The sequence below is a fragment of the Cyprinodon variegatus genome, unplaced genomic scaffold, assembly GCF_000732505.1.
Source record: "Cyprinodon variegatus isolate N-32 unplaced genomic scaffold, C_variegatus-1.0 Scaffold277, whole genome shotgun sequence".
Lineage (NCBI taxonomy): Eukaryota > Metazoa > Chordata > Actinopteri > Cyprinodontiformes > Cyprinodontidae > Cyprinodon > Cyprinodon variegatus.
Genome location: NW_015150730.1, coordinates 18,025 through 31,071, shown reverse-complemented (window position 1 = coordinate 31,071; position 13,047 = coordinate 18,025). Strand labels below are relative to the sequence as shown.

The following is a 13,047-nucleotide window of genomic DNA, read 5'->3' as shown; positions in this document are numbered from 1 at the left end:
TGATAAAAAATACGTTGACTTTGTTGGAAGCAGTTATGGTTAATTATCTTTGATTTGCATAAATAATTCAAAGAAAGACCTGGAAACAAAATGTGAAAAAAGATGATTGTCTAGGTGTTCAAAGTAGGAAGACATACCTCAAAAAAACATGCAGAGGCAACTGCAGCAGAAAATGGTTCAAGTACTGACTTAGTTGTGCTGACCATGAACCTGTGTGACTTCTGAAATGTTTAAAAAAGAATAAAATGTTAAAACCATGTAGGCTATGCATGTGAAATTATGAAATAATGTAGAAGTCCTCCCAGTAGGAACAAAAAGCAAAACATTAACTTAATGTGTCCTAATAAATAATGATTTTACTATGATTTCCAAGAAAGTCATTATAATAAATTGGTTACTAGACTGAACTGTTATTAAATGGAGGGAAAAAAATCACATCAATAGAAATATTCTGTTTATCTCATAGAGTAAAGAAAGTGGAAGTTTTATTTTTTAGAATAAATCTTATTTTAAGAAAGGAATTAATAAAATCTACATCTTAAATCAATTTACTATTAAGCTACAGTAAACAGACCACCTTTGGATTAACCAGGACCTGGTTGTGCAACTCAAGAAGACTCCGCCCGCCTCCGGGACACGCTGCCCATAAATGAAACACTTTTATTAGCCGTTGAGCTAACGGAACAACTAAACTTTTCTGTTAGCTTCTTCCGCACACCTGTCAGGCTGCAAACATCAGAAACTGTTTAAAAATATGCTATAGAATCACGATACTAAAAGACGTGTATAGAAACAAGATTTCTACGCTGCAGGTCTACAGTATTTTGCTACCATGTCTTCTAGGAAGGTAAGAAGGATGCTAACTAGCTTGGTAGCCGAGCTTCACTTGCTTTAGCAACCGGCTTCTCTTGACACGTTAGAGGAGTTTACCTGCCTGCCAAGTAGTAAAAACATATTTAGTATTTAGTTATTAATAAAACTATTCATTAAATACTGAAAACACAAAGTAAGTTCACAAATAAGTTTTGTATTGTCAGCTATGTCGTTTAATCTCTGTCTATCTTTGCCAGCGTAAAAGGTTGTCCTCCAAAGACATGAAGTGTCTCTCCTTTCCGAATGCTGTTGAAAGTGCTCCCCAGAAAATAGAGAGGAAAACTGCATCACTCTTATCCGCCAGGAGCTGGGCAACCTGTGGGGACAGTTTTTTGGACAGCCCGGTGACAAATCTTCCCACCAATCCATTAACCAGACTATATTCCCTTGTTAGCATGATTGTTATCTAACTGTCTGTCCCTGTGGTTTTTATACTTTTGTTGCAGAGCTTAAAGTCTTCAGGGAAAAAGCTGTCTGTTGTGAGGAAGTTGGCACATGGACCTGCTTTAGGTAATGCATCCAGAATCCACAGCTTTTGCTCTGACATGGGCGCTTCTAGACAGGGGCCAGCAGGGGCCAGTGACCCCCGTAGAACTGGTCCTGGCCCCTGTACTGAAAACATCCATCCATCCATTTTCTTACACGCTTAAATCCCAAATGGGGTCGCGAGGGGTGCTGGTGCCTATCTCCAGCTGACTAGAGGCGAGAGTGCTGAAAACATACAGTACAAAAATTAAAAGGTACATAAGTCAACTGGAGAAACTATTTGCCATTTGCAGGGCTGCCAACTTTTCACCAAACCTTGGGGTTAAATTTTGTATTAGTTTGGACAGGAAACCCTGTGAGGCTTCGATCAAAAGGCTGAGTTTGGAGGTTTTCAGAGCATTCAACTGAAACTAAGCGGCAAAATATTTATAGCACAGTAAATGTTACTGAACAACAAGTGATCCATGGTTATGTGGAAACATTTTCTTACAATATATATTATATTTTATATTCTATTGATTTTTAGAGAATTGAAGTAAAGAAGTATAGGCCCCCACTAAAATACTTGCATCTTAAATATGCTGTAAACTAAGAATTTCACAACTTTATTTATTGATTATTCTCTGCACACTTTATTTATTGATTATTCTCTGCACACTTTATTTATTGATTATTCTCTGCAGTTCAAGTAAAATAAACACTGGGGAACTAATAAGTTATTACTGGATTACTGACACTAATACAGGAACCAGTGGAATCGAAAATCATTCAAACTATTAAAAATCTTCATTTATTGCGTCATTAGTTTTTCTTACAGTTGACAAAACAGCTAAAGAATTCAGACTTTCCATGAGGCTGTAGATTTTATAAAAACTCACAGTGACACAAGACAGCATTTCTGTGGATGTTTCGTTTGGAAAATGTGATGGAAATTAAGTAAACATATTCAATGGACCAAAATAAGGAATACAAAATAAGATACGAAATTATAAAATGAGAACATCCCTCTGGTTCCTCCTCTATGACTCCTGGATAAGTGAGTTGTTCTGTTAAAGAGAAAACAAATAATTTGATGTCCACCATGGTATTTTTATAAATAAATAAGTGGAACAAAGTTGAGTTTTAATGTCTGTCATTTTTTAGTGTGAGATATTGGGAATATAGAGTGAGGGTGTGTGAAGACGCTGATATGGATGAGTCTCACTCCCAATGGGTGAGAGTTGACAGCCTTGCATTTGAGCAGGTTAGGTTGACAGTGTACCAACGGTATATGATGATTTAAGTTGAAAATATCCATGATGTAAGTAGAACTTAATGATGTTTTAATTATTTTATTTTTTAGAGCATACATACTGATTCCTATGGAAGATCATCTTATTTACCTGCTTGAACTAAAGGGAAATGCACTTAAAAAACTACACTACACTAAAAAATGTAACTTTTACATCAGTTTTTTCAGTGTAGCACTAAATCCCTTTCGTAAAATCGTTATGCCCTGACATAGAAAGTCATTACTGATGTGTCTGTTTTGACCAACTGAATATTTTTATTTTGCGGTTTACTTGAACAATTATTTTTAAACCTGCAGTTAACTTTTAGCTACAGTCTTATCAAGATTAGATCACAGTTTTCATCTCTTGAAAACTTAATGATGTACTCTTGCCCTGTTTGTTTTTTTTGTGTTATTCTTTTTGTTCTGTGCCCCTGTAAAATAAACCCTGGCCCCTCTCCTTAATACATTATACATTATAATATGGAATTAAAACATATAATACATTACAATTCCCATTTTAAAAAAAGAAGTGCAAATAACCCATGTTTGATAGACAGAACAACACTGAACTGCTCAATAGTAGGTTTGACCTATTAAATTGTTAGGATCTCTCTGTAAATTAAACAGTATCAGATCATTATATAGTTTGTTTACTCCATTACTGCTTTCCAGGAAGAAAATAAAGTGTTCTTATAATTAGATGTGAGGGTAAAGGGATTTGACATGTATTGACATGATTTGACAAGTAAGAAACCCTGACATATTTCATTTTTCTTGGTCTTACTGGAGTGTATCTAAAGTATCAAAGGTTTTGTCTCAGATGTCTGATCAGATATAAATCTGATCAGATTAATAATTAAAAAAAAAAAAATCTGATTCTCTGCCAGTTATTAGTTGTTATATTGCTGTTTCCTGTATTTTGACTTTTTTTTCCTATATCTTTTTGATTTCCCAGTGCAGAGCAGTTCTTATAGCCTTGATGAGGACCCAGTGGATATCGCCTGGAGCTCTAGTGATACTGAACCATCTGATGATGAGAATCGAGTACACAATCACTCCAAAGCTGTTTCTCAACAGCGAGCACCAGCTCAAAGGCCACGAAGACCGAACACTCTGATTCAGTCCTACTCAGCTGTTCTCAAAATGCTCACTGCTGACAAAGGTAAGCCAAAGAGCTTCCTAGACCTGTTGGGCAGAGGAATTTTTACACATTTGCATTTCATCTTTTTAGACTGTAGGTGTTTTTCTATTATATTTTAGTCAAGAGAGCCATAGTTGTTTTTGAAAGAATTTTAGAAAGAAAAGTTGTAATGTGTCTCTACTGTCTTCTTTTTGATGGAATTTAGTCTGTAAAACAATCCCTGTTTTAAGGAAAATATGGATGTACCAACCATACACTGTGTTAACTTAAACTGCACAAGATCAGATGTTTTGACCTTCAAATTGCATTCTGCATCGACTTGATGAAGATTTAAGTCTGACAATATTTTTTCTGAACTTAAGCATTCAAATCGTCTTTTGACCCATTAAGAGGAGGTAACTTGTTTATGATAACTTTAGCAATACATGGATGTAATGTAATGATACCAGCTTTGTGCTGAACCAGCACAAAGTTGATATGTCATTTTCTAGAAAAAGAAATTAAGTTTTTTTTTAAATAATAATAATAAACAAAAAATAATAATAAAGTCGTGTAATGCGCTCCAACATTACAATTATTTTCCTCAAACTTAATTCATCTTTAACACTTGCTCTAACAGTTTCATCTCATTCCATTTCATTTATTCTAGTTTGAAAGGCTGTTTATAAAATAGCGTAAACTTCTGGAACATGCTGATTACAGCAGTGTGTGGAAACCTTGACTCTCCTTTGAAATCAGCTGACGTTTTTTAGCCAAACTAAGCAATCAGCCTTTTAGAAAAGTCTTGGATTGCTTTGTCAAGCACCATTATGTTAAAAGTAAGATGTTTTTGTTTGCTAATGTTTGTGAATTGTGTACAGAACTATAGCATTTTTCCAAAGAGTTTTGATTTAATGTTTTGAGAGTTTTAGGCTGCATAATGGTGTTAAATCCACCAGCCTAATTAAAGGTATTGTGGAGGATTTTCACAAAGACCCGCTCTCTGTACTTAGAAAAAAGGAGCACATGCACAACCTTGTACCCGCTCCTGAGAGGGAAGGCCTTTTAAAGTCGTAGGGAAGCGGCAGTTCCAACGGTTACAATTCCGAATTCTCCCGGGTGGTGCCCGACTTTACACGAGTGAATAAAGTGGCAATAAAGAATTTTTAGAAAGTAATCTAATTTCTTTGCTCATATTTTCTCTTTTATCATGACTTTGCAGATTGAAGCAAGCCCACATCACAGCTAGTTTGGATCCATAGTTTTATGCAATACTTTGCAAAGCTGTCATGCAATAACTACAAATTTCATTTTTTTTTGCGTGTTATATTATAAACCAACACAAAGTAGTGCAAAATTGTAAAATGGTTGGAAAAAATGTTTATTGTTTTTTAACAAAAAATCAAAAGCATTGTTTGCACATGTATTCCTTTTTCCTTTAATACATTAAGAATAAACAGAACAAATGAATGGGGTGGACCAGTGTGTAATTTAATGCTGTGGGAATCCAGTTCTTCCGAGACATAATGAAGATATGGTTAGAGGATGGATGGATGCAATAACTTGAAAATACTGAAATAGCCTTCCCTTCAAAAGAAAGTCCAGGAGTGACAGAGCTGCTGTATGAGTCGGAGCATATTCCTGGTTTGAAATGGAGCGTTCAAAGTCCAGACATATATCCACCTTTGAATATATGGCAATAATCTAAAATTGCTCATAAGACGCTCTCTGCCCAACACAAACAAGCTTCACTAATTTAGCAAAAAGGAATGGGGATAGATTTGGTTTTCTATGTGAGCAAAGCTGGTAGAAACATGCCTCTCTGAGACTTCTGTTATAAAGTACTTCACACATTTTACATTTTAGAAATTTAAAAAAAGTAAAAAGAGAACTGGTTATTACTTTCCTAAGTTTTCAAATTCTGTATTACTTTGTGTGGGTCTCTGGCATAAAATTCCCATTAAATATCATCCACCAGATTTTTAAATATCTGCTGGTCTGTACAATCCAGTTATAATTCTAAAAAAAATATTTTCACTATGAAAACAAATTATTTGACATCAATAAACATGTAATCCTTTCTACATGATCATAGCTTCATTACATATCATTACTTAAGAAATATGCTGATGAAATAAGGAGCTATTCTTTGTACCAGGCAAGGTAAAAAGCATGTAAATGCTGCATCTTCTTAATGAAAATGTTTTTTTTTCTTGGTTTGTTTATTTATGCAGGCAGCAGTCTTTCTAGAACTTTCTGTCATCTAGCTGATTTACTGAATAAATTGTTGATCCTTGATAATAGCTGAAGGATTGTCTCTGTGTCTACTAATAAAGATTTTTAATACTGTTTGCAGCTTTGTAAAAAGTTAGCTCTTTCTTTTTGTCTCTGCAGATGATCTTCCTGCTATAGAAACAGACAGCGATCCGGATCAGTCCCAGGAAGATGCTGAACAGGACGGCGGGCAACACATTTCAGACTGTGGGTCGGACTCTCCTGAAGAAAACCCCGTTCTTTGTCCTCTCAGTTCTGAACATGTGAGGTTATTACACATCAGAATTAACATTATAAGGCAGTTCAAATTCCTTTATATATATAAGGCTCACAGGTTCACACTATTTGGGAAAGTACAGCACTATTTTTGATGGGCGAGATTTGATCACTTTAAAATTTGTCGTTTGTGCAAAAGGACACTAGATGGAGCTAACAGCCTGCTTTAGCTTCCTCTAGCTGTTTTTAGTCACAGAGTCATCCCCAACAACAACAGGACTTATGCGAGTATGTTTTTGCATCCTGATGTATAATAGAGCACATAAGGGAACTGAATGCATATCCTTTGCTGTTACATATTATGACAGATTGCATTGAGCTTTACTGGCAGATAAAGAGTAAAATGCTGTAAATTTCAAAGTAAAAGAGTTAAATTTCCTGTTCTGGTTCAGGTGAAGTTTTTATGTCAGTCCTGTTTTGTTGGCTTTCTTTGTTGGCGATTGTTCCGTTGTGACACCACTAGGTGGAGTCTTATGTTCTTATTAGACCATGAGGCTACAGTGTTAACTTTATAGCCCAGGTTATAATGTGTCAAAGTTTAACAGCTGAGGTAGCAAGAAAAGAAAAAAAAATCTTGCTTGGAGGGAGTATATTTTCTAACCATACAATCATTCAAATTAGTTATTTGTATAAATGTTTAAAAATCTAAAAGTCAAAGATTCATATGATTAAAATGCTGCTATCTATTTAAAGAAGCGCTAAACCTTAAGCTGCTCGCCCTTAAAAAAAAGTCTGCGTTATGTTAGGTTACCCTTTGATTTAAATAATAAATAATCATTTTGTTATGGTAACACTCTTTGTCAATGCTTTAATGTCACCTCTGATTAATTCCCCCCCGTCAATGCTCTAATGATTGCTTCAGGTCTAATTAATAAGAAGTTTTCTCTCTGTGCCCAAATTATTATTTCTTTTTAAGCAAAAACATTTAAGTTTTACCAAAGTCCCTCTTTGTAGGATTGAAGATTGGAGCTGATTTGTTTTTCTCAGAAATCATTCACAGGAGATGTTTGTTAAAGGCAGGGCTGGCATGGAGGGAATTTACAAGGAGTGGACATGGTTCGGACTCAGGTTTAAGCAAACACTCACCTATTGATGGTTCAACCTGATCTAATTTTAGCCTTTACTTATATTTAGTTTGGAACATTTTGGTTGATTACTTCCTTTTTGTAGTTAGTTTAATTACGTTTATTTTTTTATGTTTTATCAGCGATTGCTGGATTAGCTGCTTTAGGCCTGTTGACAATAAATAAATGAACTCATGCACCCCTGTAACTTGTGCTAATTTTTTTTAGTCTGGAGGCTGCATGTTAAGAGGAAGCCGTCAACAGATTAACATCGCTCCCGCAGACCTTAGCTACTTCCTCTCGTCACAATTTTCGTTTGCTGCTATCAGCTTTACGGGGTCAAAAAGATCACCTCACAGGAGGTTTGTGGTCAGAGCATGGACTCTTTAAGGTTCTAGTTATTCATATGTAGACCCTTTTTAAGTGTGTATATTAAACCGTTTTAGCATGTTTAACAAATGGAAAATGTATATTGATTTAATTTGCGGCACAATTATGCACAAACTGACCTGCACCTTTTTTAAGATAGAATTCCTTGTGCATGAAAGATTAGAAAATCAAGCTGGATCCGACAGGAAACAAAGAGGGAAGATCCTAATACAGGACAAAGTTGATGGCTCTTAGTGGCTGTGTTCGCCGGTCACACTTGTTGCTATTGTATTTGCTGCTGAAAGCAGACAAGCGGAGCCATGCAGGAGACTTGGCATGTGAAGGGAATTTTACAAGGGAGGCTGCTTCCCAGATTAAGCTTTTTGATGGTTCTGACTCCTAAAACCGCTGCATACAAAGAGGTCAAAATCCTCCCCCTTCCATCCACCCAGAGCATAGGAACTACAAGTGTAGTTTTACTGCTGTTTGTTCTAGTATTTAAAAAAGCCTGCAAGTGGAGCTGTGCACTTACAATGCTTTCAGTGCTGGGTGAAAACATTTTTGAGCTTAGGCCAGGAACATCTTGTTCCTTCTTCCCTGTAGCTGGTTAGAGTGTGACGTCTGCTGGCACTTTGCCCACCAGGGTCAAGTTGATTCAAATAAGAGAACAGATTGGCTGACATTGCCTGGTATGCTGGTCTTGTCTGCACATGACAGGAACTCAGGTGCTTGTGGATTTTTCCATGTGAACAGATTTCCTCAGGTGTGCCAAGCAGTGATGCAGCAAAAAAAAAAAGAAGTTTGTTTTGTTATCTTCAGGATTTGTCAGTATTTCAGTGTACCATATCCACCTCTTCTGTATTTGAAGATGTTTTTCGATGTAAGCCCTACTATCAGCCGAAACATGTCTGTATAAACTGTTTAATGCAGTTCATTTTGCTTTGCTGAGTCATGAAGAATTTCACATCCTGTATTCTATTCTTAGATGACAGAGCCAGAGATCTCTGGTTATGTTTCTGATGGAGATGATGTTCGTGGCACGCTCCCATCAAGCAAACTGGACTCTGAGGTCTTTCCTCTCCAAACTGGAGAGGGCAGCAAAAGGTCTGTCCATGACTGGCTAAGATCTGCGCAGGCAATGCTGCAGACACCTCAAAAAACTGCTGAAAGGCAATCCAAGACCCCAGAAGACTCTACCAAAAAGAGAAGGAAGTTTAAAAGGTGTGACTTGTGTGTTTTATTGTTTTATAAGATATTCTACAATGTGAATATGACTCTGATGTGATTTCTGTCAGACTCGGTTTGATGTCTCTGAAAGTTTGAAGAATCTAAAATATTCACAAAGTGGAAGAAATATTGGTTAGAATTTTTTTTCATGTTTTGTCGCCTTGCAGCCACAGACTTGTGTTGCTGTGGGAATTATGTAATAAACACAAAGCACCATTGTGAAGTGAAAGAAATCTAAAACTTTTTTTTTCTTCTTTTTTCTTTGCCATTATATCTTCAGGTCTTTGGGGCATGTCTCTATCAGCTTTGCATGTCTAATGACAAAACCTTTGGCCTGTTCCCCTTAGCATAGATTGTATTAATGATTTCTTTAAATGGGAGTTTTTAGGTTTTGCTCCAGTTTCTTAATTTTTATCTTTAATTTTATCTTGACTTTGACAGCCTAAACGAACAGACCAATACAGGCTGATCTAAACCATTCCATGTATTTTTAGTTTTTTTTTTCTGCAGAAAGGTAATCCTTTTGAACAGCAATGTGAAGCTTTTTCACACTAGAACTGGTTTTCTCCTAGGATTGCCCATTATTTAGGTCCATCCGTCGCCCAATCAGTTATGACCCGCTTTCCTGTTCCAGTTGAAGTGAAGAACCCCCACAGCACAGCTGCGTTTCATGGCGGGCATAGTGTATACGCAGTGCTACACATACCTTTCTCTGGGTCTCTAGGTCAAAGATTTTCTGTCTTTTTTATGGCTTGTGGTTAAAGGCAAAATACAGATTTCCTTATTACCTTTACAATGGCTTTCTGCTTACCATTCTTTATTTTAGAAAGCAGACTTGTGAAGCTTTTCCTTTTTTTTTTTCCTTTTTTTTTTATTAGTTATTAAAGAATTCCTTCATCTTAGGTGTGGATCTCTGCTGTTCCTCCAGAGTAAATATGAGCCTCTTGGCTGCTTCTGGGTTTAAAGCTCTGCCCTTCCAGCCTGTCGGGTTTGGGTGACCTCTGACCTGTCTGTGATGACTTCATTTATACTAAACTCTTGAAGCCCTCACATAGCCACTATATTATCTGTTCACTTTAGATTGCCTGCAGATTTACTCTGATTGCTTGTTAGATTTCTGAAGGCAAGTGGTTAGAACGGTTTTTAAGAAAGTAAAAGTAAAGAGGGCTTAATGCAAAGGAAGTCACATGTTTTGATTTTAATATTGAGGGGAAAAACTTTAAACCACTATCTACCTTCTGCTTCACAGTTATGAGCTGTTTGTTTTGATTTAACTCGTATAATCAACAGAATATATTAAGGAAATGAAAATAATGATATCACCTTAAACAAAGCCATTTACTGTATAAACTGCTACAGTGTATTGCTTCATGATAGGAACAAGCAAATTCTACAAAGAAAGGCGAGACATGTTGCTTTCTGCCAGGTGAAAGTCAAACTTTGATTGCGATGTTTCCACTGCAGAAGGGATGATGAAAGGGACACCTGGTGTCATCATGTGGGTGCTAAATGTCGTTTAAGCCCTACAATCTGACAGATGGCTATCTGCAGACTTATTTGCCTACATCAGAAAGGCTTTTATTTAACTTTGAAACAAGCAGATCTACTCTAGCATTGGTTAGGTCATATGTTCTGTGCAAGTTTTATCACATTACATCATCTCCCTATGTGTGTGTGTGTTCCACAGTGGAGGTCTGGCAGAGAGGCTGAACATACTCCAGTGCAGGCAGAGGTCAGCTATCAGTTTCTGGAGGCACAAGTCCATCTCTGAGTCCTCAACAGCAACAACCACAACAGGTGAACCGTGTCAAACAAACCTGCATAGTCAAACAAATCTCATCAGGATCTTGAAGGTGTATGTCTCTTAATAAGTTCAGTACTGAACTCTGATTCCTGAGTACAATGAAGTCCGTCACTTTGAATTTTTTAATTTTTTTATGTGAACACTTCTTCTTTTTCCTTCCTCAAATGTGATAATATGGAGGGGCCGCTTGAAGGAAGCACTGGCTGCAGTTTGATTACTGTGACTCTAAGCTGTGAACTCACTATGTAGGTGACAGGAAACTGCTTGCCTAGTTCATGTTTTTTTTTTTTCCTTTTTCCTTTCCGTGGTATACTAAACCACTAGTGTGTTCAGGTTCTTAAGTACCTCCTCATTTTAGGACACAGGCTTACTCTAAGGTGACAGTTGACTATGGAAAAACAAAACAGCCCCTCGGATACAACTTTGAGTTCGTGGGCAGTCACAGAGGATGAAATATGTGTTGGTTTACTTTTACCTGACCTCATTTCGAAGCATTATCAGCATTTGATTTAATCTGTTTTTGTGGAGCTTTCACACAGCTGAAGTCACTTGGCTAACAGGACGATTTAGAATATAAACTTCTGCATATAACACTTTCTTTTTTCTTTTTTTTTTTTACAGTTTGATCGCTTTCATCTGACTCACTCACTGACTCATATTTAACAAAAACAGCAATTTAACCCAGCTGGACCATCTTGGTAGAGAATATCTGTTTATAGTTGCTGTAAAATGCTTGTGTTTTAGCATATGCAGAGTTGCATACACACATAAATAAGAGTATTTCATAATTTATTGTGTCTCTATGTAACATAAAGGCTTAGGCACTGTGTCTTGCAGAACTCTTCATGCTCCCTAAACAGTTGGACATTCTTTTTACATTAATACTACCCTTAAAGTTTAAAGTACTTTAGATTTTAAACCAGTACTTCAAGATTTTAATATCTTAAGGAGCACTACCGGTAATTTTATTTAGTCTTGTATTTTCCTTTGAAAATTGACAGAAAAGTCAACCACCTGTTGAAAGATCAGCTATTAGTGGCGCATTCCACAGATCTCTGCTGTATTGGAAAGAAGAAACCAGTTTGCTGCAACAATTTTGAAGAAGTTACTCAGAGATTAGAATGAAGCTTTCTAGCCTTCATGAAGCATTCTTTGTGTGACAAAAAATGAGCACTGCATGTTATTTATGGTAAAGCATTGTGATGGCAGCATAATGCTATAGAGCAGAGGTTCTCGATTCCAGTTCTCTGTTGTGTTGCCCCGTTTAGATGTGTCTCACCTTCCACACCTGAATAAATGTCTAAATTACTCAGTTTCAGTCAGGTTCTCCAGAGTCCTGCTGATGACCTGATTATTTTACACAGAAAATGAACACACAATGAAAAAGCAGAGACACAGCTATAAGAAGCAGGAAACCCCCTGGACTGGAATTGAGGATGGCTGCTGTAGGGAGTTCAGCAGTGATGGGAAATCACGGGTGTGTTCAAATTCGGTGGTTACGTCCTCTGAAGAACTCAGTCCAGGTATACCGGATCCACCAAAGGCTATAGATTCGAACAGGTCCAGCCTTCTACGGCTGTCACCGCCACTAGCTCAGAGGAAGCTCTGTCGCTCAATAACAATGTAAGTTGATGCACAAAGCAGGCAAAGAATCAATACAGAACTTCTAACTCCTGTTCTGTGTGCACATTTAATTTTCGAGAAGCATCTGCAGAGGTACCAAACCTATTTGGCTGACAAAGACATAAAACCTTTCAATAAACCAATATTACCTGCGACATATCTCACTCACCACCCATTTAAATGAACAATTTTCATCAATTTAAGACAAAAATATGCACATATTTGCACTTCCACTATTATCACCAATGTTCGTTGCATTTTCCTCTGAGGATGGAGCAGCCGCTTTGCTAGGAATTGCAATAATTCATGGGATACCTTAGGCTAGAAAGGATATAACCAGATCTGTCCTTTCAACTGCACTGCATTTGTCCGCCACATACAAAGTAGTTTTCAAATCCAAACAGGGCACGGCACCACACTGCAACGTAATTGGCCGACAAATGTGGTCTTAATGGCAGGATTCGAAGAAAAAGCTAATCAGAGTTGATTTAAAGAGGAGCCAGGTAAAGTGCATTTCTGGAAAAAAACTGTTTGGAGGGAAAAGAAATACTGAGAATGAGGCAAAGTTCTGAATACGAGCCCCACTCCTGGGGACTGACCCTCTGGGTCCCTAAGCAAAAGAGCCTTAACCCCACACTGCTGCTCAGGCGTCGCACAA

At 37.1% G+C, this 13,047-nt stretch overlaps 1 protein-coding gene across 1 annotated transcript in view; it reads left to right on the top strand.

Annotated features, from left to right (window-relative positions):
• Positions 1-672: 672 nt before the first annotated feature.
• The window catches only part of LOC107090016 (DNA repair-scaffolding protein-like), a gene marked incomplete at its 3' end in the record, with an annotated part of 28,590 nt that continues 16,215 nt past the window's right edge, over positions 673-13,047 (top strand). Inside the window, exons 1-7 of the mRNA XM_015383150.1 lie at positions 673-847; positions 1,071-1,217; positions 1,320-1,383; positions 3,588-3,794; positions 6,147-6,289; positions 8,721-8,956; positions 10,650-10,759. Coding sequence (XP_015238636.1) covers positions 833-847; positions 1,071-1,217; positions 1,320-1,383; positions 3,588-3,794; positions 6,147-6,289; positions 8,721-8,956; positions 10,650-10,759 — 922 coding nt within the window. The remainder of the gene's footprint in view (positions 848-1,070; positions 1,218-1,319; positions 1,384-3,587; positions 3,795-6,146; positions 6,290-8,720; positions 8,957-10,649; positions 10,760-13,047) is intronic.